The 27,299-nt window shown below is 41.1% G+C and overlaps 2 protein-coding genes across 3 annotated transcripts in view; one reads left to right on the top strand and one right to left on the bottom strand.

Moving 5' to 3' along the window:
• The window catches only part of SGSM3 (small G protein signaling modulator 3), a 421,214-nt gene that overhangs the window by 313,261 nt on the left and 80,654 nt on the right, over positions 1-27,299 (bottom strand). The window lies entirely within an intron of this gene.
• The window catches only part of MRTFA (myocardin related transcription factor A), a 98,065-nt gene that overhangs the window by 44,648 nt on the left and 26,118 nt on the right, over positions 1-27,299 (top strand). For both annotated transcript variants that reach the window (XM_060189018.1, XM_060189016.1), the window contains exon 2: positions 10,073-10,138. In XM_060189018.1, coding sequence (XP_060045001.1) covers positions 10,073-10,138 — 66 coding nt within the window. The remainder of the gene's footprint in view (positions 1-10,072; positions 10,139-27,299) is intronic.

Genomic DNA, 27,299 nt, shown 5'->3' with positions numbered 1-27,299 from the left:
CTGCGGGGACGTCGCTTCACAGGTGGTGAAGCAGGTCTGCAGGTGTCTTTTTCTCTCCCCCTCTCTGTCTTCTCCTCTGTCCTATCCAACAACGACAACATCAATAACAACTACAACAATAAAACAACAAGGGCAACAAAAAGGGAATAAATAAATAATAGATACTAGTTCAAGAAATGAATGAATGAATCAATCAATCAATCAATCAAACAACCCCAAATATCCATAGTACAAGGAAGGAACCTTTGACAGAATGAAGGAAGACAATTGTATGAGGAAGTGTATATTCTCTGCCTTTTCAGTGTGACTGTTTTCTGCTTTTAGAGCCAAGTGGAAAGTGGGCCTGCAAAGTGTTTTTCTTATTCTTCCAGAATGCCTCCCCTCTTTGAGAGGAACCCCTTTGAATGGCCTTTATGTGCAGCCATTTTTGCTACATTAGACTCTTATTTCTTGTGGAATTTTTCTTGGAATTTGAAATGTTTTCAGATTCTAAAGTTCTGAAATGTCATATACTATTCAGTGAAATCACCTGGATTTTCCCATGGTTAAGTATATAGATAATTTTCTTCCAGGCATCCCCCACAGATAGCACTATATTAGTATAGTGTAATAGGGGAGACTTTGTGTGTTGTGTAAAGGATGAGAAAGACAGCATATAAAGGTAGCTAAAGACGCTATAAATTGAGACAGAACTGTTCCAATTTCTACTCCACACTTAGTATGTGACTTTGGGCAAATTGCTTAATCTGTGTTAACACTGGATCGCCTCGTCTGCAAAATAGTTCAGTAGTGTCTTCCACATAGCTGTTTTAAGAATTAAATAAGAAAAAAATAAAGAAGAGTTACATAAGATTGTATAAGATTATTGTAAAATGCAGATACCTTTGTTTTGCTTATTTTAGTACCTTAAATTAGGTTTTCATAAGCTTATCCTCTGTAAGTAGACAGGTTAGACATGTAAGTAGACCAGGTTTCTCGACACTGGAGAAAAACATCTCTCTGTCTGACGTTATTCAAATTAAATAGAACATATTTATTTGTTTTTTGTATTTCTGATTTATAAGGTATAGTATTTGATAAGCAATGTAATTACATATACACACCATGTCCAGAGATGGAAGAGAAGTTCTTGGGGTTTTGGAAGGGTTAAATAAGCATTTATAGATAGCTTTTGGAATGAAAGTCCATAATTATTCATTCTGTATACTTAATTCAGCCCCTTGGGAGGTACACAGCTGGCAGAACATCAGACTTTCTCACATGAGTTTGATCCCCACCACTGCATATTCCTGCAATGGTAGCATTTCAATTTTGAAATTCTCTTTTTATTATCTTTATTTATTAGATAGAGAAAGCTAGAAATTGAGATGAGATGGGTGATAGAGAGGCAGAGAGATACCTGCAGCACTGCTTCACTACTTATGAAGTTTTCCCCTTGCTCGTGGGGCCTGGGGGCTTGAACCTGGGTCCTTGTGTATTGTAACATGTACCCTCAACCAGATACCACCATCTGCCCCCTCAATTATGAAATTCTGACACTTGATATCAGTTACTAATTGATTCATAATTCTTTCTGAAAGGAGAGTAAAATTCATAAAGTTTATTATGAATTAATTTTAGACTTAAAAAAGTCACAAAGATAGTACAGAGAATTCCCATTTACAATTGCCCTAGTGTTAGCTCTTATGTAACTGTGATGCATTTGTCAAAACTAAGAGATTAACATAGTATAAACTCCAAACTTTGTTTTACAGTCGACACTAAACTTTATTTAGACTTTATTCATTTTACTACTGATGTTCTTTTTCTGTTCTAAAATTTATTCAAGATTTAAGATACTACACATTTAGCCATATGATTTTCAGGTGGTGGGTCAGTAGGAGCCCAGGAAGAACTTTTATCCTTCTCACCTCCACTTGGGAGCTCATGAATGTGTGATTCTGCCAGTCCTGGATTGACTTTTTTCAGTCTTCTTGTCTCAGATGATGGTGGTGGGAATATACCACATACTACTCCATAAACCATAGAGCTTTTCTTGGTGCTTGGTGTTCCTATGTGATGCCAGGCTTTGAACCTGGGCCCTCATACATGGTAAGGCACACATTCTCCCAGATGAATTCTTTCCTGGTTCATCCACATTTTTCTTTTGGTCTCAGCTCCAGATCAGAATTCCTGCAGGTCCTTCTTTCTGATGCAGTAGATAAACAGGCCTTTCTGGATCCTGTAATGAGTATGTTTATATTGACAACTTAGAATTTCAGGAGTAGGAGCTGAGAGATAGCTGACGTGGTAGAGGGCACAGCTTACTATTTGGGAACACATGCACAAGCAGTGGAGTGATGCTACGGTGTCTCTCCTTTCTGTCATTCACTGTCTGAGAATAAAAGAGGGGAAAGAAGGTAGAGTTGCTCAGGCATGGAGCCCCAGTAGAGCCCTCACTGGGCTGAGAATTATAAGAGCATGCTTTAGCCCACCTGCCTGGCCTCTCTTTCTCCCTCTCGTTTTATGCAGTGTCAGGGAGTGAACTAGGGCTTCATGCTTGTTCAGTACTGCCAGGCAGCCTCTCCAGCCTGCTTTGCTTTGCTTTGCTTTTTTCTTTCCCACCCTTTCTTTTCTTTCCTTTGTTTTTAACCTTATGTGCTTAAGAGGAAGTGGAGGAGTGTGAGAGAGACGCCAAAGCACTCCAGTATCCATGGAGTTCTTTTGGTGCTCCTATGTAGAGCTAGAGATCAGCCCAGTACCTCAGCTGTGGTAAATGGTCCACTGAACTCTCTCTTTCTCGGCCTTAGTATATTTAATTTATCAATGACCAGTTCTTCTGCCTTTCCCCAAGTCTTGCTCTATATACCTATCAGGTTGTCTAGAGTCTGGGAACAGAGGGCCTCTTCACTGACTGCATTCCCCTCACCCACCCAGTTCTTCTCCCTCCTCAGCCCCTTTTTTCTCAAGCCCCAGCATATCTTAGGATACAATTTTAAATAAGGATGTTTGATCTAAGGTCTATTTGCTTTACAGAATAAAGTGTATAATTAGTGACCAAGGAGACAGCTCAACTGATAGAATGAGGATTTTGCATATCTGTTACCTTTTTTTAAAATGTATTTATTTATTTATTTTTGTTGCTCTTGTTGTTTTATTGTTGTAGTTATTATTTATGTCGTCATTGGATAGGACAGAGAGAAATGGAGAGGGGAGGGGAAGACAGAGATGGGGGAGAGAAAGACAGACACCTGCAGACCTGCTTCAGTGCTTGTGAAGTGACTCCCCTGCAGGTGGGGAGCCGGGGCTTGAACCGGGATCCATACACCGGTCCTTGTGCTTTGCACCACCTGTGCTTCACCCACTGTGCTACTGCCCAACTCCCAGAATTTGCATATCTGAGGTTTAGTTCAAGCCTAAGCATATTGGAATGGTGCTCTGATTTCTTTCTCTCTTTTAATTCTAATATGTGGAGAGACATTACAGCACCACTTAGCCACTCATGAAACTTCCCCTTCTTCACTCATTTTCAGGTCTGTGGCTTTCTAGGAATTGTTCATTTCATTTAGATATCTACTTTGCTTGCATATAATCTTTTAGTGTTCCCTATAACCTATAATTTCTGTAGAATTCACTAGAATGTCACCTTTATACATTTTCTGATTTTTAAAAAATGTATCTCATCTCTTATCTTGATCATTCTAGCTAAAGTATTGGCAATTTTGTTGGTCTTTTCAAACAACTTATTTACATTTCATTGATTTTTCTCTATTTTTCTATCTCCTATGTTGCTTTCTGTTTTTAGCTTCTTATGGTGAAGACGTTACAGTATGTATTTGAGACCTTTTCTATTTTCTTACATAAGCATTTATATGTATCGATTTCCTTCAGTACAGTACACAATTGATTAATCAGTTAATCAGTTAATTAATCAATTTCCCTCAATATAGTACACAGGCTATATTCTATAAGTTTTTCTATATTGTTTAAAAGCTTTTTATTCTTTTTTAAGCAACTTTTTCTTTTTTTTTTTTTTTACCTCCAGGGTTATGCTGGGGCTTGGTGCCTGCACTACGAATCCACTGCTCCTAGAGGCCATTTTTTCCTATTCTGTTGCCCTTGTTATTGTTATTGTTGTTGGGTAGGACAGAGAGAAATCGAGAGAGGCAGGGAAGATGAGGGAGAGAAAGATAGATACTTGCAGACCTGTTTCACCGCTTGTGACGCGATCTCCCTGCTGCAGGTGGGGAGCTGAGGGCTCAAACCAGGATACTTGTGCTAGTCCTTGCACTTCGAGCCATGTGTACTTAACCCACTGCACTACCACCTGGCCCCCTGTTTTTTCATCCTTTATTATTTCTTTTTGATCCATTGACTCTTATAATGTTTTAATTCCTACGTGTTTATGAACTTAGCCCAATTTCCTTCTGTTTTTTTACTTTCAACTCAATTCCATTATCTTTAGAGAACATACTCTGTTATCATTTTAATCCAAATTTGTTGATAGCTGTTTTCTGGCCTAGAACTGTCTAGAAGTAGTTCCTGTTGTACTTGACAAGAAAATGCATTGCACAGTTGCTGGATGGAGTGTGCTGTTTAAATTTTCTATATTCTTGTAGATTTTGTGCTTACTTATTCATTCTCGACAGTGTAGTAGATTATGAGTTAAACTAAAACATTCCATATTTGGGCACCAGGCAGTGGCACATCTTGTTAGGCGCACACGTTATAGTGTGCAAGGATCCAATCCCTGGTCCCCACCTGCCAAGGGGAAAGCTTCATGAGTGGTAAAGCAGGGCTGCAGGTGTCTCTTTATCTCTATCTTCCCCTCCCTTCTCAATTTCTGTTTCTATCTAATAATAGATAAATACAGTTTAACAAAGAAAAGAAACTTTATATAAAAACATTAAAGCATTTCTATTCTAAACCATTTAAGCATCATGAGGTTTAGTTTAAATGGAGGCATGGTCTAGTGTTAGTTATATCTTAGGAATGACAAAAATGTAATTTTATTTTCTAGTGTACTGAACCATAAACTAGTATTTTGCTTTTTTGTGAGTTTTACATTTAATTCTTATAAAATTGATATGTTCAAAATTAATTTCAACCAAGCCAGTCTTTCAGTTGAGTATTTCTGGGTAGCCATTTTTCCCTTTGAGGTATAAAAATCTTCATAGCGTAGAACCAAATACTTGCATTAGGGGAAAAGACACGACTTTTGAGAAGACTTGTTTGATTTTTGGTCTTTCCAAGCATATAAAACTTACTGGGTTTTTTGTTTGTTTGTTTTGTTTTGTTTTTAGCACTTTGGCATATAATTTCTCAGCAAGGACCATATATGTCTTATTTGTCGCCAAGTCTGTTTTGGAACCTTTTGTAATTTAGTCTGAAATTTTGTGAATGATTTCATTGTTACTTGATTTAAAAGTTTCATGTGGAAATCTAAAGAAATGAAAGGCCCGTCAACGTACCTAATAGTGGTTTGTCCTCACAGTCACCATCTTCCTTGAAGAGCTCTCACAGAGCAAAAGCTGATGCAGAGGGAGGATTTTTGTCCTTTAACTGTCCTCATCCTAACCATCTTCCTATTCTTTTCCATTGACCTAATTTAAACTTCCTCTACCTACACTAGAAACATTGGTAGTAGAATTCATAGTAGACAAGTATGAATAAGATAGGGACAGCCTACCTAGTTGCACATCATCCTTTCTGGAAGTCACAGCTGGCTTTAAGAACAGACCCCCATCCCCAGCATCAGGGCTATCACTGGGGTTCAGTGTCATCAATCAGAATCTACCGCTTTCAGTGGCCATTTTCCTTTATTTATTTATTTTATTTTATTTGCTATTTTTATTTGACAAGATAGAAAAATGAGAAGGGGAAGTTAGGTGGTGGCACAGTGAGTTAAGTGCACGTGGCGCAAAGTGCAAGGATGGCATAAGGATCCCGGTTCGAGCCCCCAGCTCCCCACCTGCAGGAGAGTCGCTTAACAGGCGGTGAAGCAGGTCTGAGGTGTCTATCTTTCTCTCCCCCTTTCTGTCTTCCCCTCCTCTCTCCATTTCTCTCTGTCCTATCCAACAGCAACGACATCAATAACCACAACAATGTTAAACAACAAGGGCAACAAAGGGGGAAATAAAGAAAAGAAAAATAAGAAGGGAGGAATAGTAGATAGGGAGAGAGAAAGGTAGACACACCTGCAGACCTGCTTCACTGATTGTGAGGAGCTGGGGCTTGAATCTGGGTCCTTGTCCATGGTGACATGGGTACTACCGCCCATCCTTGAACATACCACTTCTTTTCACTTTGTCTTTCTGCTTTGGATTGACACGGTCATTTACTGTGTTCATCTTGATGTGTTCACCCTTTAAGTGCCATTCACATCTTTTCACAGTCTTTTCAGAAATGAAGTTTTACTCTATAGATTTCCGAAGTAGCTAGTTATTCAAATAGCAATTGGTCACCTTGGAAACAGGTTGAAAACTTGATTATTCTCATGTTGTAGAGAAGCTAGGCTTTTCCACTTCTTAGTTCAGTACCTCTTTCTTTTATGGTAGGCTTTAATGACATTTGTAGAACTCTGCATTTGGGTTTTTTGTTCTTGCCATGAAGGTTATTTCTAGGGCTCAGTGCTTGCAACAGTCTCACCATTGTTTGTTTTTCTTTCTTTTTTTTTTAAATTTACTGATTTAATAATGATTGAGAAGACCATAGGATAAGAGGGATACAATTCCCACCACCAGAGTTCCGAATCCCATCCTCTCCATTGGAAGCTTTCCTATTCTTTATCCCTCTGGGAGTATGGACCCAGGATCATTTATGGGGTGCAGAAGGTGGAAGGTCTGGCTTTTGTAATTGCTTCTCTGCTGGACATGGGTGTTGGCGGGTCGATCCGTACTCCCAGCCTGTTTCTCTCTTTCCCTAGTGGGGCAGGGTTTTTTTTTTGTTTTTTTTTTTTTTATGGAGGGTGAGAGAGAAATGGGAGGAGGGAGAGAGAGAAAAGGAGAGATATCTATAGCACTACTCTTCTGCTTGTGAAGCTTCCCACTTGCAAGACCAGGGACTTGAACTTGAGTCTTTGACCATGATGTTATGTGAGTTCTACTAAGTGAACCACCACCTAGTCCCCGTATGTCCGCTTCTTACACACATTGTCGAACAGGTGATATATTTAATTTGTAGAATTCATTAACAGTAAAGGTATAAAGACTCATGTTTGTACCCAGATAGGTAGTTTTATTTAGTTTTTATTGCCTTGGGAAGTAGAACAGAAATATAAGCAGTGGTATACAATGAAATAGAAAGGTTTCTGTACAATACTACTTTTTTTTGCCTCTAGAGTTATCGTTGGGGCTCGGTGCCTGCACTACAAATCCACTGCTCCTGGAGGTCATTTGTTCCCCATTTTTGTTGCCCTTGTTGCTATTATTGTTATTGTTCTTATTAATGTTGTTGTTGGTAGGACAGAGAGAAATCAAGAGAAGAGGGGAAGACAGAGAAAAGAAAGATAGACACCTGCAGACTGCTTCACCGCTTGTGAAGTGAACCCCCTGCAGGTAGGAAGCCAGGGGCTGGAAACGGGATCCTTATGCCAGTCCTTGTGCTTCGGGCCATATGCACTAAACCTGGCCTGGCCTCCTGCCAGTTACCTTTTATCTGTTACATAAAGTGTGCATTTTACCACACTGGAAATTTCAGTGCTGTAGTGTCTTTCCCTTTCTCCTTGGTCTCTCTGTATCTGAAAAAGCTGGCCCAGAGCAGTGAAACTCCAGCAAAATAAGAACAAAAACTATATAGTCAGAGGGCCAGAGAGCAAGTTCACAGGGTGCATACCCTGCCATGCATGTGGCCCAGGTAAGCCTTGGAGCCACATAGGAAGTTAGGACACTGAAGAAAGTTGCAGTGCTATGGTGGCTTGTCCATCTCTGAATAAAAAAGTGGTGAAGTGGAAAATTGCACAGAGATGCGCATGTACACACACAAATAAAAGTTAAAATATATACAATTTTGCATTAGGCCACTCAAAGGTGTCAGTGGGTTAAGCGCAGGTGGCGCAAAGCGCAAGGACCTGCATAAGCATCCTGGTTCAAGCCCCCGGCTCCCCACCTGCAGGGGAGTTGCTGCACAAGTGGTGAAGCAGGTCTGCAGGTGTTGATCTTTCCCTCCCCCTTTCTGTCTTCCCCTCCTCTCTTTTTCTCTCTGTACTATCCAACACAACAACATCAATAATAACTACAACAATAAAACAACAAGGGCAACAAAAAAGGGAATATTAAAATTTTTTTTCAGTTATTAGTACCAGGTAGGGTAGTGATACCATTGAAGAGATACAAAGAATGGGAAGCAAACTAAAGCTTTTTCGTTTTGTTTTGTTTTTCCTTTGAGAATGACAATTCCAGCAGGTTCTTCTTTGGATCTGTTGAATTAAAGGCGTAGTTATTAGTCTACTTGCAGCCGTGCCATTCTTGGAGACCTCCTTAAAAATTGCACTATAGTTGAAAGGGCAGATACTAGGGTAGTATGATTCCTGGTATATGCAGATTTCCTTCAGATGTGACTGAAAGGACCTTGTAATAAAAAAAAAAATGAAGGGAGTCAGGCGGTAGCGAAGCAGGTTAAGTGAACATGGCGCAAAGTGCAAGGACTGTCGTGAGGATTCCGGTTTGAGCCCCAGCTCCTCACCTGTAGGGGGTCGATTCACAGGCGGTGAAGCAGGTCTGCAGGTGTCTGTCTTTCTCTCCCCCTCTCTGTCTTCCCCTCCTCTCTCTATTTCTCTCTGTCCTATCTAACACTGACGACATTGATAACAACAACGATAATAACTACAATAACAAAAAAAAAGGGCATCAAAAGGGAAAATAAAAATAATAAAAAAAATTTTTTTAAAGAGGGAGTCGGGCGGTAGCGCAGTGGGTTAAGCGCACGTGGCGCAAAGCGCAAGGACTGGCGTGAGGACACAGGTTCAAGCCCCTGGCTCCTCACCTGCAGGGGAGTCGCTTCATAGGCAGTGAAGCAGGTCTGCAGGTGTCTATCTTTCTCTCCCCCTCTCTGTCTTCCCCTCCTCTCTCTGCTGTATCCAACAATGACATCAATAACAACAACAATAACTACAAGAATAAAACAACAAGGGCAACAAAAAGGAAATAAATATTATAAAAATGAAAGAAATAAAGGACCTTGTAATTGACAGGTTATCATGAAAGAACACTTCCTGTGGGGCATCTTAACCCTCTTTGTTTGAACATCTCACTTAGCCTCAGAGTGCAGGAGGTTTTGAGCATTAAGCAAGAGTTTAGTACTTTATGTATTGTTATCCTGATTCTGAGTGTTGTGCAGTGGTTTCACTGACATTTGAAATAGAGACAATTGACTATAAAACATTCCTATTAAGTTGTTTCACCAAGTGGTGTTGCCAGAGTAGAAATAAAAGAAACGCCCATCATCTTGCCCTAGCCCGGATGTATTTTGAATCATCGAGCATGGGCGTTATACCTCAACAGAAAATGGCTCAAAGTGAATAGCAAGAGGAAGTAAAGAGGTAGATTAATGGGGAAATATTTTCTGATCTAGAGAAATATATCTTGGTGAAAATGGATATACATTTTAAACATTTAAGAGAAGATTTTACAAATATTACCTCCTGGCCCATATGCATAGCTGTCTCCTTCACTGTACTGAGGATGGTGAGCTTTTGCTAGCAGGAAGGAAGTGTAGAACATTTACAAAGCATTTTCTGCTGGGTGATGGTTCTCATCTCATATTTTTATAATTTGAGTTAAGAATTTTTGTTGTTATTTTAGTCTTAGCAGGAGGACACAGTGTTGTAGGTTTTGAGCATTAGGCAAGACTTTGGTACTTTGTGGATTGTTATCACTATGCAAGACCCTTCGCAACTTCCTCCCGCCGCCCACAGCAGAATACGGAAACCCAGCTGTATCAGGCCACTTCTGCAATTACAGTCACAATTAAAGGGGATGTTCCTCTCTCACTACACCATTCAGTTCTGAGAGTTTCTTTGTATTTGAAAATGTTTCTTTTATGGTGGAATGTTGGTCCGAGCCTTCATCTCTCCTCTCTCTTTGCTGCCCTGCAGTGCTGCAGTTGAAGCTTCAGCAGCGCCGGACACGGGAAGAACTGGTGAGCCAAGGGATCATGCCGCGTAAGTACTGTGCTTTCTCTTTCAGCATGTGATAGTGTTGCTTTCCGGGTATGGTTGTCTGTACCCATTATTGTCACAAAAAGGCTTTAATAGCAAACAGGGGCAATGGACTTTATTTTTCACTCTTGCTTTACAGTTCTTAGAGATTCTCAGGTCCTAATAGTTAAGATAATTGCCTTAATCAATCAAGTTCAATGAAGCAAGCAGCTTTAGGCTTACCAGTGCCATTGAATCAGCCCTAGCTGTAGAACTGCACCGTCAAAAGGGTTTCTGTGCTGTCACACTTCCCCTTATAGGAGACTATCTTGTGCTGGGAATTGTGAGGAAGAACACACTTATTGCACATATTTTGCTTAAATGTTTTAGTTCTTGGGATAAGATAATACTTTTTCACCTGGTATTTTGAATCAAGAGCAGTTTTATTTAGAGTATGAGCCTCAGACACCCTAAGACTGGAATAAAAGTGTGGATATATATAGTCATTGATGGAGTTCTTGCAGAACTGGGCTTAGTAGGTGCATCACTTGGGGAGAAATGAAACCAACATTGGGATCTTTTAGAAGTAAGAAAATTTGCTTGTAATACCGAACAGCCTTATAAATCAAGGGGGAAAACTAGCTTATGCCAAGATCTTACTCCTGTAACTAATCGGTAGAGACCTTAGGTTCTTCCTCTTCTTTGTTTCTTCTTCATATTGTTATGACTATCTGGATACACCCTAATGTAAAAGCATCATGTTATATGGTAACTTCTTGTTTCATAGTAGGAGAACTATGTTTTTGACTTTACCTCAGTGCCTGCTGACCTACTGCTACTATATTTTCTTAATTCTCATTTATCTGCTCTTTAAAAATATTTGTTATATGCCCTATTGACACAATAAAATAGAATCAACACTTGTTGTCAGTTTTATATTTCAAAGGCAAAGACCATTAATAAAGAAGGAGACAAATTAAATTTCCTAGCCTGATATATTGTGAAGTAAATTAACTAGTCGGCATGTTAACAAGTAATAGGAATGAGATGGGATCACTATAGATGAGATGGTTGAACAAGGTCTCCCCTAAGTAGTGAATAGTTGTGCTGAAAGCTGATGAGATGAATTCAGTCATTCAGAAGTAGAAAGAGGGCCCAGGGAGAAGGAAAAGGAAGTAGAAGAGCTTAGTTACAAGTAAGAACCTAGCATAATTGAAAACATCAAGGAAGTCATCACGGTTTGGGGCTGGGGAGTGAGGTGTGCAGGGCTGGAATGAGACCCTTGCCAGCTGCACAGAAAATGTAGATTTTGTTTTAAATATGATGGGAAGCCACTATAGACTTTAAACAAGATAGGATTTGGGAGTCGGGCTGTAGTGCAGCAGGCTAAGCGCAGGAGGCGCAAAGCACAAGGACCGGCATAAGGATCCCGGTTCGAACCCCGGCTCCCCACCTGCAGGGGAGTCGCTTCACAGGCGGTGAAGCAGGTCTGCAGGTGTCTATCTTTCTCTCCTCCTCTCTGTTTTCCCCTCCTCTCTCCATTTCTCTCTGTCCTATCCAACAACAACAACAACAATAATAACTACAACAATAAAACAAGGGCAACAAAAGGGAATAAATAAATAAAATAAATACATAAAAAAAACAAGATAGGATTTGACTTATAATGACTTTCTTTGATTTTTTTTTTTGCCCTCTAAATTTATTTGTGTGCATGAGAAAAAGACCAGAACACTACTCAGATATATGCAGTGTTGGATGACTTCTTTTTCTAAGAGTTTCCATCTCATAAACATAAGGAATCTGAGGACCACTTCTGTCCTAAGCCTCACCCAGGAAACTTAAATCTGAAATTCATCATTTTGTTTTTTTCCAACTACCAAACCATTTACCCTCGTTATGAGGCTGTTTTCTTTGAGCTTTCATTGAGAGTACCCACCTCAACTCTTAAAGTATCAGGTAGAGCAGATGACTTGTGTAGTGAATCAGTAATGTGATCAGTAAGGCAGTATTGCACTTTACGAAACAATCCACATCTGCCAATCTATAAGACTTTATAGAGGAACAAATCACTTAGTGTCCCATCTGCTTGTCTCATTCACTAAGGACATCATATGTTCAGTATCTACCTTTGTGCCAAGGTTAGTTTTAGATGCTACAGAGATTAAAGGCTGCCCTCAAGACATCAAACAGTTTATTTGGGTTACTGAAATATACCCATATACAAAACGGAAAGAGTAATTCAATGCTAATCAGCAGAGTGTTGACTGTAATTACTGTACTCTCTCTGAGAGCATACTACTACTTCTCAGAACCTAGTAACATGCCCCAGGTCTAAAAGCCACACAGAAGATGCATGCCCTGAATTCTCTTTCCTGCCTTTCATTTGATAATGCTAGAGCACACTGTTTAAAAGGACTTGTTGAGCTTCTTTGCTTAGCATTTCTCGAGGTATCTCATGTTGTTAAGACAAATCATGCTTCAATTATGGGAGCTATCAGCTTATGTCTTTCTCTCCAGCAAGACTTGTGAGCTATTTAAGGAAGTATCTTTTTTTTTTGGGGGGGGGGGGCTAGGCAGTAGTGCAGGAGGTTAAGCTCACATGGTGCAAAGTGCAAGGACTGGCTTAAGGATCCCAGTTTGAGCCCCCGGCTCCCCACCTGCAGGGGGGTCGCTTTACAAGCAGTGAAGCAGGTCTGCAGGTGTCTTATCTTTCTCTCTCTTCCCCTCCTCTCTCGATTTCTATCTGTCCTGTCCAATAACAACAAAGGCAACAAAAATAGGAAAAATGGCCTCCAGGAGCAGTGGATTCGTAGTGCAGGCGCTGAGCCCCAGCAATAACCCTGGAGACAAAAGAGAGAGACAGCCAGAAATCGAGAGGGAAAGGCTGATAGGGAGACAGAGAGACCTGCAACACCGCTTCACCACGCATGAAGCTTTCCGCCACAAGTGGGGACCCTTGGCTTAAACCTGGGTCCTTGCGCACTGTGATGTGAGCGCTGAACCAGGTGCACCGCCATCCAGCCCTCTCAACTTTATTTCTGAGGAGTTTCATATATCAGAGAAAGCAGTCTTAAGGAAGTATCTTATTTATATTTTCTGTCTTCAGTGCATGACACTGAATGCATAAAGGAAGACAGACATTTGTAAGGTGGTGTGTTCATGTGCACATGCCATGGGTATGTGTCTGTGAATGTGTGTTCGTGTGTGTGTGTGTGTGTGTGTGTGTGTGTGTGAGGGGGGGGGCAAGAAAAGATACCATTCTGTTGCATACTTGTTGAAATTTTGGATATGGAATTTGAAACACCATTCCTGTTCTGTGAGGAGCCAGGGTTCTAGAATATTCTGAATATCTAATTGTATATTTTGGGTTCATCACTGTATCTGTGAAATGAAAGTAATTGCCATTCCTATGTAGAGGAAAATGGCCTGCCTCTGAGAATATTGCATCTCCTGTTATAACAAGAAATACCTTCAGCTATAGATACAGTCTCAGTCTCAGTTTTCAACTTTTTAAGTGAAGTATGCAGTAAATTGTTTTTTCTTTTTTCTTCTTCTTCTTTTTTTTTTGCCTCCAGGGTTATCGCTGGGATTCGGTGCTCACACTACAAACCCACTGCTCCTGGAAGCTATTTTTTCCCTTTTGTTGCCTTTGTTGTTTATCTTTGTTGTTATTGCTGTTGTTGTTGGATAGAACAGAGAAATCAAGAGAGGAAGGGAAGACAGAGAGGGGTAGAGAAAGACAGACACCTGCAGACCTGCTTTACTGCTCATGAGGCAGCGACCCCCCCCTGCAGGTGGGGGGGGGAGCCAAGGGCTCAAACCAGGATCCTTATGCCAGTCTGTGCACTTAACCCACTATGCTACCACTTGACCCCCTGCAGTAAATTCTTAGATTGTGATTGAGCAAAACTATTGAGAAAGAAAAAAAAAAAAGAATACTGAGGCCTGGGAATATTTTAGCCCATGTATGTTCCTGGTGATATATTGGTGTATGAGAAGGAACTTGAGACTTTTTTTTTTTTTTGGTCAGCCCCACAATCCTGCACCCACTGCTGTAACTCCTACTGTAATTTAAACATCCTCGCCCTCACTGAGATCCCTACTACATGCTATCTATGCTATCTTCCACCAGTCCCACATCATTTCCTCTGCTCCAGATCTTTCAAGGAAAGTATGAGTACTGCTGTGGGTTAAACTGTAAGTGATCAGAATATTGCTATTGATTATTGAACATTTGGAGACCTGGGAAAAAAATGTGCTTGGATGTTGCCTACTTCCCATCTCCTTGTTAGTGACTTTGAAGTGTTTCTGAAACGTGCCTGTATATTACTATGTATGGCTTAGGGAGGCAGTAAGGGCCCTCACACCCCAGGCAAAAGGAGCACTGTAGTCATCAGTATACTCTTGCCGTATTTCTGGTTTTTTATTATTTATTTTTAATGAAAGAAATTTGCGCGCGCGCACACACACACACACACACACACACACACACACACACTCCCAGAGCACTGCTCAGCTCTGGTTTATGGTCGTGCTGGGGATTGAACCTGGAACCCCAGAGCCTCAGGCATTAAAGTTCTTTGGTTTTTTCTTTTTTTTCTTTTTTTGCCTCTAGGGTTATTGCTGGGGTTTGGTGCCTGCACTATGAGTCCACTGTTCCTGGAGGCCATTTTTTCCCTTTTGTTGCCCTTGTTGTTTATCATTGTTTTTACTGTTACTGTTGTTATTGCTGTCGTTGTTGTGGATAGGACAGAGAGAAATCGAGAGAGAAGGGGAGGGTAGAGAGGGGGAGAGAAAGACACCTGTAGACCTGCTTCACTGCCTGTGAAGGTGACCCCCCTGCAGGTGGGGAGCTGGGGGCTCGAATCGGGATCCTTCCACCAGTCCTTGCGCTTTGTGCCACCTGCACTTAAACCACTGTGCTACCACCCAGCCCCCTTGCCTTATTTTTGTTTGCATCTCTTATCACATTCTACTCATCCTGGTCATTCTTCTAACTCTGGGAAGAAAAACCCACTCACCTCATTTCCCAGGACACTCACATAGAATCCCCATGAAGGACTGGCTTTCAGTTATGACACCATTGTCTGTAAGATATATCTTCAGTTGCTCTCGGGCTTATGCTTCTTTGTATTGTCCAGAATTGGGGTTGTGGCCTTTACATAAAGTCCAGAGGACTAAAGAACCTCCTAATTCCTTACATAGCTAATTCTTTCTCTGCTAGTTCATATTCTCTGCTCATGACATCTAAACTGGGATCTAGAAGTTGGTTTCTGATGTGTTTTTAAACAGAACCACTTCCCAGAATCCTTCATTCTCATCATGTAAACATGTCTCAAATTTAACACTACTTAAACCCTGCCAGATAGCAAAGGATTACATATTCCAGGCCCTAAACTTTCTTTCCTGATGTCCGAAACACTGCTGTATCTTGAGGGAGAGGAGAGATGGCACAGAGGAAGCTGGTATTCTAAGACCATATGCAAAGGCCAATAATGCTGCTCTGTTCAGGAGGAAGATTCACAATCTCAAAGTCTCAACAACTATCTTTTTGCCATTTCAAGGAAGGTACAGTCAAAAGGCTAAGGCAAAATTTGAGGAAAAATGTTCTGACAATGAGACTTACTCTTTTAAAAGGAAAACATAGAAGTTCTACTAACCCAGACAAATGAGGGAGAAAAAGTTTCCTGTAATCTTCCTGGCTATGGGAAAAGCCCCCTCCTTTTCCACATCCTTTTGTTATTCTGTTGGTGAATCCTTAGGAAGCACAGAGTAGTGTGCTTGTAGTGCCACAGTTGGCTCTGACTTCATTATTCTCTCATGTATACATGGTAGGAAACCTGGGTTCCTTGGCAAACACATAAAGAAACCATTATTCTTGTTAGGTAGATATTTCTAAGGGCCTTTCTCAGCTTGTTTAGTGAAATTGTTTTACTTAAAGATGTTGTACAGGTATAAGTATATTGTGTTTTCTTATTTTAACCAGAGCACTGCTTGTCTCTGGTTATTAAATCTGAAACACTGGCATCTTAGACATGGAAGTCTTCACATAACCGTTATACTATCTCTTCAGCCAGTATGGGTTTATTTTTATGAGAGACCAGACCACAGCTCAGCTCTGGAGAATGTCATGTCAAGGATCAGACCTGAGATTTTATTCATAAAGTCTTGTGTTCTGCTGTCGAGCTTTCCCTCTCACCCTTGTTTTTCATTTTAAGTGGTACTTTTGTGCACACTGCCAGTGCTCTTGGTAACACTTGCCTTGGAATGGTTTTGAGAATTCAAAGAGTAAGAGCAATACAGCTCAAGAGAAGAAACCAGTTAATCAGTTCAGTGACCTGTTAAGCTACCTGCCCCTGAAAGGTGCTCAGACAGAACAAATTGACTTGCTAGTTTGACTTACAGATTTTTCAAGTAGGACCTTTGTATAACATTGAAAGGAGGGAAAAATAAATTCCTTTGCTTTCAATAGCTTTATTACCTGCCTCCCTAATCTTCAGGCTTGCAGTTTGGTTCCTTTTCACACATAAGCTGCCAGTACTAGTGAGTGGTTACACAGTGTGGCCTACTTGTAGCATATATAACAACTGGGCCCCAGTCTGTTTGTCTGGCTGTACCAGCTTCTACACCAGCAAGTGTCTCCTAAATTCTGGTTAAAAGTTGATGACTCAAAGCATCAGAATTGATTAATTTTTTATTTATTTTAATGAGATATACAGAGAGGAAAATTAGACCAGAGCACTGCTCACCTCTGGCTTATAGTGGTGCTGGACATTGAACCTGGGACCTAGAGCCTCAGGCATAAAAGTTCTCTGAATAACCATTATGCTATCTCCCCAGTCCTGTCAGAATTGATGATCATGATCCCCATTTCCTCTGAAGCTGATTCTTTTTTTGTTTGCTTCAAGGGTTATTGCTAAGGCTTGGTGCCTGTACTATGAATCTGTTGCCACTTTTTTTTTCTTTTTTTTTTTTTTTTTTGATAGGACAGAGAGAAATTGAGAAAAGAGGAGGAGATAGGGAGAGAGACAGAGACACCTACAGACTTGCTTTACAGCTTGTGAAGTGACCCTCCTACAGGGGAGGGAGCTGGGGTTTCAAACAGGGATCCTTGTGCTTCATATTCTGTGTGCTTAACACAGTGTACCACTGTCCAGCCCCCAAGATTCTGTTTTGTATCTAGATGAAACCTCACATAGGCTATCACTCATCCTCAAAGAGATGGAGAGAGGAAGGGGGAAGAGGAGTAGAGAGGGAGAGACACCACAGCACTGGAGCTTTCTCTTGTACCATATCACCTCCCATGTGATACCAGGTCTTTTGGGCTGCACACCACATGCTCAGTAAACTTTCTCTCCAACCTCTAGAATACTTATTAATAGTATGGGGAGCAGCAGGAGATAGCTCAGTGAGTACAATGTATACTTACAGTATTCATGGACTCAGGTTTCGGCCCTTGGCGTCACATGGGAGCACCACGTACAGAGGAAGCTTCAAAGAGCAATGGAGTGGTGATGTGGCAACTCTTGTTTCTGTATCTCTGTCTATATATGTAATATTAAAATGAAAACAAAAAGAATAAAAAATAATCCATCAAGAATGGTGGGATCGGGGGTTGGGCGGTAGTGCAGCGGATTAAGCGCACGTGGTGCAAAGCACAGGGACCGGAGTAAGGATCCTGGTTTGAGCCCCAAGCTCTCCATGTGCAGGGGGTCGCTTTGCAAGCAGTAAAGCAGTTCTGCAGGTGTCTTATCTTTCTTTCCCTCTCTCTGTCTTCCCCTCCTCTCTCAATTTCTCTCTATCCTATACAACAATGACATTAATGACAACAACAATAATAACAACAATAAACAACAAGGGCAACAAAAAGGGGAAAAATGGCCTCCAAGAGCAGGCACCAAGCCCCAGCAATAACCCTGGAGGCAAAAAAAAAAAAAAAAAAAGAATGGTGGGATCATGCAAGTGAAAAAGGCTGCTGTAGTTTAAAAAAAAAGTACTTTTTGTAATTTGTAACCTGAGAAGTATTACTTCTATTATTTTTTGACAAATGTACAAGCTGGATTTTAAGATTCTCCTTCCTGAGTACATATGTATACACAATCACATCCATTGTGGTAATGCTTTTTAAAAACTAATTGTATTTTTTGTATACTCTGAGGCTGTATACTGAACTCTTCCCCACACTTGTAGACATCCACTTTGTGACAAGGGGGCCCAAATTATTAAATAGAGTAAGAGTCTTTTCCATAAATGATGTTAAGAAAATTGGATTGAAACACGCAGAAGTATGAAACTGAACCAGTACATTTTACCACACAAAAGTAAACTCTCTCAATGGACCAAGAACTTGGATGTTAGACTAGAAGCTATCAAATATGCAGAGGAAAATATTGGCAAAACTCTTTTCCATCTAAGTTTTATAGGCATATTCGGTGACACAAGTCCAATTGCAAGGGAAACAACAAAAATAAACCAATGGGACTAAATTAAATTGAAAAGCTTCTGCAAAAGAAACCATCACCCAAAGAGACTCCTTATAGAATGAGAGAAGATCTTCACATGCCATCTATAAAAACAAACAAAAACAAAGTCTAATAACCAAAATATATAAGAGGTCATCAAATTAATAAACAAAAGCACAAATAACCCCATCCAAAATTGGGGAGAGGGCCTGAAATGATTAGTCATTAAAGAAGAGATCCAAAAGGCCATCAGACATAAGAAAAGATGGCCAATTTATTGTCAGAGAAATGTAAATAAAAAACAATGAGATACTACCTCACTCCTTTTTTTTTTTTTTTTAACAAAATTACTTGTCAACAGGGGCTTAAATCATTCCCACCACCAGAGTTCTGAATCTTCAGTTTCCCCACTATAATCCACCACAGTTCCCCTAAGGCTGTAGACATCTTTACAGCTATCTACATTTATATATAATTGCCCCATTTTTCTTTCTGATCCAGTTCTCTCTTCCCCTCCCAGCCATTTATGACAACATTACCACCTACACATGTCCCTCTCCTTTTCCTTCTCTCCAAGTGCTGATGGGGCTGGAGCTCAGAGCCTTCTTATCTTCATCCTGTCACTTTTCCCCCTCTGGGAGGATGGATCAAGGTTGTTTTTGGGGTGCAGAAAGTAGGAGTTCTGACTTCTGTAATTGCTTCTCTGCTGAACACGGGCATTGGCAGGTCGATCCATACCCCAAGCCTGTTTCTGTCTTTCCATAGTGGGCCAGAGCTCTGGACATGTGAGGATCCAGGACACATTGGTGAGGTCGCCTGCCCAGAGAAGTCAGGATGGAATCATGGTAGCATCTGTAACTTGGTGTCTGGAAGGTGGTATGACCTAAGTTGAGACAAAATGGTTAATGAAGAGGAACCAAAAAGTAGGATTAGAGCAGATGAAATTAGGGATCTTAGGGTAGAAGAAAGCTAGAAACTCCATTTTAGACATGTTCCTGGGGACACATACCTATGGTAGTCTTGCTTAAGTTTGATAGCTAACCTGAAGTTGGATTTGAATATTGTCTGGAAAAAAAAAAAGAATATTATCTGAGAGAATGGTGTCAGAGTAGAGAAAAGGGCTAAAAAGTTGGATTAGGGCAGTGAGTAGCTCCCGTTCTTGAAAAACAAAATTCCATGGATAAAATGAACTATTTACCTCCATCTACCTGGCCTAGGTCCCATTTATATTTATATTTAGCACCAGAGCCCATGTAGCCTCTAAGTCCCTATTGGTCAGAGCTCACAGCTCATGGTCACAGCTGACAACATTGTATGCTGCACTTATCTTAGGACCAGTCTTTCTCACTTCTTGTGACAATTTCATACACTAGAAAGGGTAATAACAACAAATTTTGAAGAGGTTGCAGGGGTAAAGGAGCCCTCCTGCACTGCTGGTGAGAATGTCAATTGGTCCATCCCCTGTGGACAGCAGTCTGGAGAACTCTCAGAAGGCTAGAAGTGGACCTTGCAATTCCTCTCCTGGGGATATAGCCTAAGGAACCCAACACACCCATCCAAAAAGATCTGTGTCTACCTCTGTTCATAGCAGCACAATTTGTAATAGTCAAACACGGAAGCAAGCCAGGTGTTCAACAACAGATGAGTTGCTGGGAAAGTAACGATATATATACACAACAGAATACTCCTCAGCTATTAAAAATGGTGATTTCATTTAATTCAGTGTAATTTTAACCAAAGTAATCATGTGATTCGTAGCTTTGTATTTGACAGAGTTGTTACAGACTTTACCCCTTAAGGCAGCACAACTTTGGGAAATTCAGTTAACTTTTCTGAACTCAACTTCTAGTTTATAAACTGGGGATACTCAGGAGTCGAGCAGTAGCACAACAGGTTAAGCGCACATGGCGCAAACCTCAAAGACCAGTGTAAGGATGCTGGTTTGAACCCCCACCTGCAGGGGGTTGCTTCATGGGCAGTGAAGCCGGTCTGCAGGTGTCTGTCTTTTCTCCCCCTCTGTATATCCCCTCCTCGATTTCTCTGTTTCCTATCCAACAACAACAATAGCAGTGACCACAATAACAACAACAACAAGGGTAACAACAAGGGCAACGAAATGGGAAAAGATGACCTCCAGGAGCAGGAGTAGATAGCACGATGGTTATGCAAACAGACTCTCATGCCTGAAGCTCTGAAGTCTCAGGTTCAATCCCCATACTACCATAAACCAGAGGTGAACAGTGCTCTGGTAAAAAATAAATAAATAATATAATAAAGGACTGAGGAGACAGCATAATGGTTCTGCAAAAGACTTTCATGCCTGAGGCTCTGAGGTTCCAGGTTCAGTCCCTAGCACCACCATAAACCAGAGCTGAGCTGTGCTCTGGTGTGTATGTATCACATATACATCACAAAAAGAGAGACACTTTCAGCCAAGTGGGGTGTTACTTGCAAAAGGGCAATAGTGATTTTAAGCTTGTATAGAAATAAATTAAGGTTTTTTTTTAAATGTATGTGTACACTTTTCCCAGGGGTGTGTACATGCATGGTAACTTGACTGATGTGGCGTATTAGAGTGGACTGTAGTGTAACAGCCAGATGTAAATATAGTTAGTGTACATGCCAAAAAGAAGCTTGAAAGGTCAAGTTCAAAATTTGACCCGGTAATTTATTTTATTGTGAGAGGTAGAGAGATAACGGGTGGTGGGGTGGGGAGGGGGGTTGTGAATAGTATAAAGGCTATGCAAGAAACTCTCATGCCTGAGGCTCCAAAGTCCCAGGTTCAATCCTCCACACCACCATAAGCCAGAACTGAGCAGTGCTCTGGTAAAAAGAAAGAAAAGAAAATAGTGAAATAACATTTATGATCTGTTTGTCTTTCTTGGTTTTAAATGGTGCTGGGCATTCAACCCAGTTCTTCATATATGCAGAGTGTGCACTCTGCTACTGAGTCATCTTCATAGCTGTCATTCCTGTTATTTTAGCTTTGGGGATTCTTTGTACCTATAGATGCTCATGCTATACCGGATTGTATGTTGACCTCTGCTCCCAGTCTTGAGTCTTTTTTTCCTCCATCAGTGTTGAAGGTAGAAGACTCTGGAGCAGTATGCACTTTGGGAAAGGAAAAGATGTAATATCCTGAAGTCTCCACTTTTAATATTTAATCATGGTAGTTGATTTGGCTTTCCTGATTGTCTGTGTGGAGATAAAAGCCCGGGTGCCAAAACAGAGGTGCTGGCAAGCCTGAGCACCAAAACAGGATGTGTATGAAGCATGTGTTCTCTTAGGTTGAGTCCTAGCTTGTCGCACAATGTGTCCCTTCCTCACATTCTGTCACCCAAGATGTTTATTGTCACAGGTTAACCCCTTAGGGAAGAAGAGTCAGCCTTTCTTTATAGAGCAGTAGCCAGGAGAAGAAAAAATGTCATAGATCCAATTAAAACCAGTTTTGTTTGTTTTCCATTATCACATTTTGGCTATATAAAAAAGCTACTGATCAGGGAAGTATTGGTTTTTCCCCTCCCCCACAACTCATACTTTTTTTTTTTAAGTATACATAAGTATAAATATCTGAATTTGGGCATCAGAACAACCAGTCTGGTCTTCACTCTGCAGTTAACTTTGTAATATTTTTAATTAGTTAATTAATTTTCCTTTTTGTTGCCTTGGTTTTTTTTATTGTTGTAGTTATTATTGTTGTTATTAATGTCATTGTTGTTGGATAGGACAGAGAGAAATGGAAAGAGGAGGGGAGAGAAAGAGAGACACCTGCAGACCTGCTTCACCGCCTGTGAAGCAACCCCCCTGCAGGTGGGGAGCCAGGGGCTCAAACCTTAAGCCAGTCCTTGTGCTTTGTGCCATGTGTGCTTAATCCAGTGTGCTACAGTCTGACTGCCAACTTTGTAATCCTATGCAAATTAGCTCTTCGTTATAAGATATGGAAAGTAAAAGGTACCTAGAAGCTTTAGTAGATGGTGATTCTTAGCAGTGTGTGCACACATGGTGAGGGGAGCAAGCCACATGCAGAAATCTGTTTGTTTCTCTCAGGAGCCTTTCTGTTGATGCCAAGAGTTGTAATTTACTTCTCTCTACTTCACTAACACGTAACAGGAGGATAAAGCTCGATGCTCCCTCTACAAGGCCTGATGTGTGTCTTTCACCACACCTCCTCCACTCTTCTCCTGTTCATTCTGCCACCTGTCACTCAGGGCCTGTGTACTCCTGCTCTCCTGTGTCTTTGTTGCTCAGATGGCAACCAGGCCTGCTCCCTTCCCGCAGTCTGTGCAGACTCACTTTGCAAGAACGTTTTCCCTGACCACTTCTTCATACTCTTTTGCCCTAACCCTGCATTCTGTTCATCGTAGCACATACATCCTACTACTTACTGTGTTATGCATTTGTTTCATGTCTCATCCATTAATCATTAGACTGTGAGTGATTCCTACGAGAGCACAGTATCTCAGCACCAGTATCAGGTCTGATGCATGTGGGAGAATATTTGTTGTGAGCAAGAGAGACTATTTGCATCTTAACTTCTTACTGAGAACATAAATCTCAGCCATGTTTCCTCACCTCTTACTCTTGAGCCTGTTGCAGTTAGTTTCTCCCCCTACCAGGCCACTGACAGAGTCCTTAAATATAAGTAATTCTCTGGAAACTTGCAGACCTTACCCTTCCTTATCCCATTTCTTCATTAAACCACAGCACTGCTCAGCTTTGACTTTCGGTGGTATGGGGGATTGAACTTGGGACTTTTCGAACCTCAGGCCTGAGAGTGGCAAACGCTAGAAGAAGGCCTGAGAGTCTTTTTAGCATAACCATTATGCTACCTCCAACCCTTCTTTTTCTCAGTCTTCTGTCTCTCTTTCTTTCACTCAACTGGGGGGATTAATGGTTTATAGTAAATACAGCTGTTACTACATGTGTAAAATTTCTCAGTTTTCTTGCAAAACACTGCCACCCTCAGCCTAGGTCCTCCTCCACTGTTGTTCACCAGAACCTGAAAGGTCCCCTCCCCCTCAGAGTCCTTTCTTTTGGTGCAATACACCAAGCCCAGTACAAGTTCTGCTTTGTATTTCCCTTTCTGTTCTTATTTCTCAACTTCTGTCTATAACTGAGGTCCTCCCCTATTAATCCTTCTCTTTCTGGCTTATCTGACTTAGCATGATTCCTTTAAGCTCCATCCAAGATGAGGTGAAGAAGGTGAATTCACCATTTTTAATAGCTGAGTAGTATTCCAATGTGTATGTATACCACAGTTTTCTCAGCCACTCATCTGATGTTGGATACTTAGATGGGGACAAAGGAGCCCTCCTGCACTGCTGGTGGTAATGTCAATACCTGTGGAAAGAGATCTGGAGAACTCTCAGAAGGCTAGAAGTAGACCTACCCTATGTCTCTGCAATCCCTCCTGTGGGGATGTAACATAAGGAACCAAACGCCCCCCATAAAAAAAAAAAATCTCTTTCTACCCCACCTTTTTTCTTGAAGCTCAGTCCTGACATCAGCTTTCCCTCCATCACCTCTTTGAGCCGCCTCAGTTTCCTTTGCTGGACTGTGCATCAACTATCCTTCAGTTCTGGGATTCTCTTAAGATTTGGTCTGGGAAGTAGTTTCTTCTGCCTCATGTCACTTACATTTTCCCCAGGTAATGTCACAAACACATACTGATTACATATACATATGTGTCTTCACATACCCAGGCGCACCTCTCCTGAGAGCATGTAGCATACTTAACTCGTATTCCACCGTGGCCCACACTAGTCTCTCCCACCCTATTCCAAGCTTGCTTCTCCTGACTGGGGATATTAGTGGGCAACTGTTCACCTAAATTTCCATTTTGCTCTTCTCAATGACTTTTAGGTCACTGCTGCAGTGGTACTATAAAATGAAATCCTTACTATTAATAATTTCTAGTGTAAGAATTGATTTCAGACAGGGATAATTAATAATTTAAGTAGATAAGGAGTTAGGGAACAGAATTTCAACATAACCTCAAAAAATTTTTTTTGTTTTCACTCAACAGTAAATGCAATAGTCTGTACATGCATAACATTTCCCAGTTTTCAGCATAACAGTACAATCCCCACTAGGTCCTCTGTCATCAGGTTCCAGGACCTGAACCCTCCCCCTACCTATCCCAGAGTCTTTTTTTTTTAATTTCTTTATTGGGGGATTAATGTTTTACATTTGACAGTAAATACAATAGTTTGTACATGTATAACATTTCTCAGTTTTCCACATAGCAGGACAACCCCCACTAGGTCATCTGTCATCCTTTTTGGACCTGTATTCTCCCCACCCACCCACCCCAGAGTCTTTTACTTTGTGCTGCAGTACACCAACTCCAGTTCAGGTTCTACTTGTGTTTTCTCATCTTCTTTTTCAACTTCTGCCTGTAAGTAAGATATTCATCCTTCTGTTTCTGATTTATTTCACTTAACATGATATCTTCAGGCTCCATCCAAGATGGGCTAAAAACAGTGAAATCACCATTTTTAATAGCTGAGTAGTATTCCATGGTGTTTATATATTGCTACTTGCTCAGCCACTCATCTGTTGTTGGACACCTGGGTTGCTTACAGATTTTGGCTATTACAAATTGTGCTGCTATGAACATAGGAATACATAAATCTTTTTGGATGGATGTGTTGGGTTCCTTAGGATATAGGAGAGAAATTGCAGGGGCATAGGGTAGGTCCACTTCTAGCCTTCTGAAAGTTCTCCAGACTACTGTCCACAAGGGTTGGGTCAATTGACATTCCCACCAGCAGTGCAGGAGGGTTCCTTTGTCCCCACAACCTCTCCAGCATTTGCTGCTGTTACCTTTTCTGATGTATGACATTCTCACAAGAGTGTAGTGGTATCTCATTGTTGTCTTTATTTGCATTTCTCTGACAATCAGTTACTTGGAGCATTTTTTCATGTGTTTCTCAGCCTTTTGGATCTCTTCTGTGGTGAATATTCTGACCATGTCCTCCCCATTTTTGGATGGGGTCATTTGTTTTCTTGGTGTTGAGTTTGGTGAGCTCTTTATATACTTTGGTTATTAGCCTCTTGTCTGATGTGTGGCATGTGAAGATCTTCTCCCATTCTGTGAGGGGTCTCTTGGTTTGGGTAGTGGTTTCTTTTGCTGTGCAGAAGCTTTTTAATTTGATGCAGTCCCATTCGTTTATTCTTCCCTTAGTCTTCTTTGTAACTGGATTTGTTTCATTGAAGATGCCTTTAAAATTTATATGGAAAGGAGTTCTGCCAATAATTTCCTCTAAGTATCTGATAGTTTCTAGTCTAACATCCAAATCCTCGATCCACTTGGAATTTATTTTTTGTGTTTGGTGAAACATAGTGGTTCAGTTTCATTCTTCTGCACATTTCAACCCAATTTTTCCAATACCATTTGTTGTAGAAACTCTGCTTTCCCCATTTAATAGTCTGGGCACCTTTGTCAAAGATTAAATGTTCATAGGTGTGAGGGCTTACTTCTGGGCTCTCAATTCTATTCCACTGGTCAGTGTATCTATTTATGTTCCAGTACCAAGCAGTTTTGATTACAAAAGCCCCATAATGGTCTTGCATGAGTAGAAGTCTAGGTTCCCTCACTTGGCCTTTCCTGGTAGGTGGAGAACATGTTTAGCTAAAACAAACTATTACTGTCTCAAAATGTTTTTGTCTATAGTTTCTTGACTGCCCGTGTCCTGAACCTCCTTTCTATTGTAGATGTTATTGTCCTTATTCTTTTTTTTCCAGTTCATACCCTTTGTCATATTTTATTTTATTATTTTAATTTTTAATTTATAAAATGGAAATATTTATAAGACTATAGGATAAGAGGGGTACAATTCCACACAATTCCCATACCCAGAACTCTGTATCCAGTCCCTTCCCTTGTTAGCGTCCCTATTCTTTATCCCTCTGGGAGTATGGACCCAGGATCATTATGGGATGCAGAAGGTGGAGCATCTGGCTTCTGTAATTGCTTCCCCACTGAACATGGGCATTGACAGTTCAATCCATACTCCTAGCCTGTCTCTCTCTTTTTTTTTTCCTTTTTTTTTTATTTAAGAAAGGAGGCATTAACAAAATCATAGGATGGGGGGCTACAACTCCACACAATTCCTCCCACCCAATCTCTATATCCCATCCCCTCCCCACTAGCTATCCCATTCTCTATCCTTCTGGGAGCATGGACCCAGGGTCGTTGTGGGTTGCAGAAGGTGGAAGGTCTGGCTTCTGTAATTGCTTCCCCGCTGAACATGGGCGTTGACTGGTCGATCCATACTCCCAGCCTGCCTCTCTCTTTCCCTAGTGGGGTGGGTCTCTGGGGAAGCGGAGGTCCTTATTCTTTGACTAATGCGAGTAGATTTTGTTGGGACTTTTTTTGGCAACCTCCATTGGCATTTCTAGGTTGCTGCTTTCTTCTTATACTCCAAATCTCAGATGCATGAGGAAAAAAGGAAAACACACTGACTGCCATGTTCTCCTTCGGATTCTTAGCCCAACTACCCCATCTTCACGCCGCCTTTGAGAACTTCCATTAATTCTAGATGCAGTCAGCAGGATTTTTAGCTGTTCTTGGTGGGAGGATTCGAGTAGAGTCGGCTTCACCTTGCCCAGTGCGGACGTCCTGCGGAAACTCTTCAGGAGCTGACTCTGCCTACCTGTCCAGGCTCGCCGTCCCCACATGAACTCATTGGTCCAGCTGTAGCTGCCTGCTTATTGTC

This window comes from Erinaceus europaeus, chromosome 4 (genome assembly GCF_950295315.1).
Source record: "Erinaceus europaeus chromosome 4, mEriEur2.1, whole genome shotgun sequence".
Taxonomy (NCBI): domain Eukaryota; kingdom Metazoa; phylum Chordata; class Mammalia; order Eulipotyphla; family Erinaceidae; genus Erinaceus; species Erinaceus europaeus.
The sequence above is the reverse complement of the archived record's forward strand: the minus strand, read 5'-3'. Positions and strand labels throughout refer to the sequence as shown.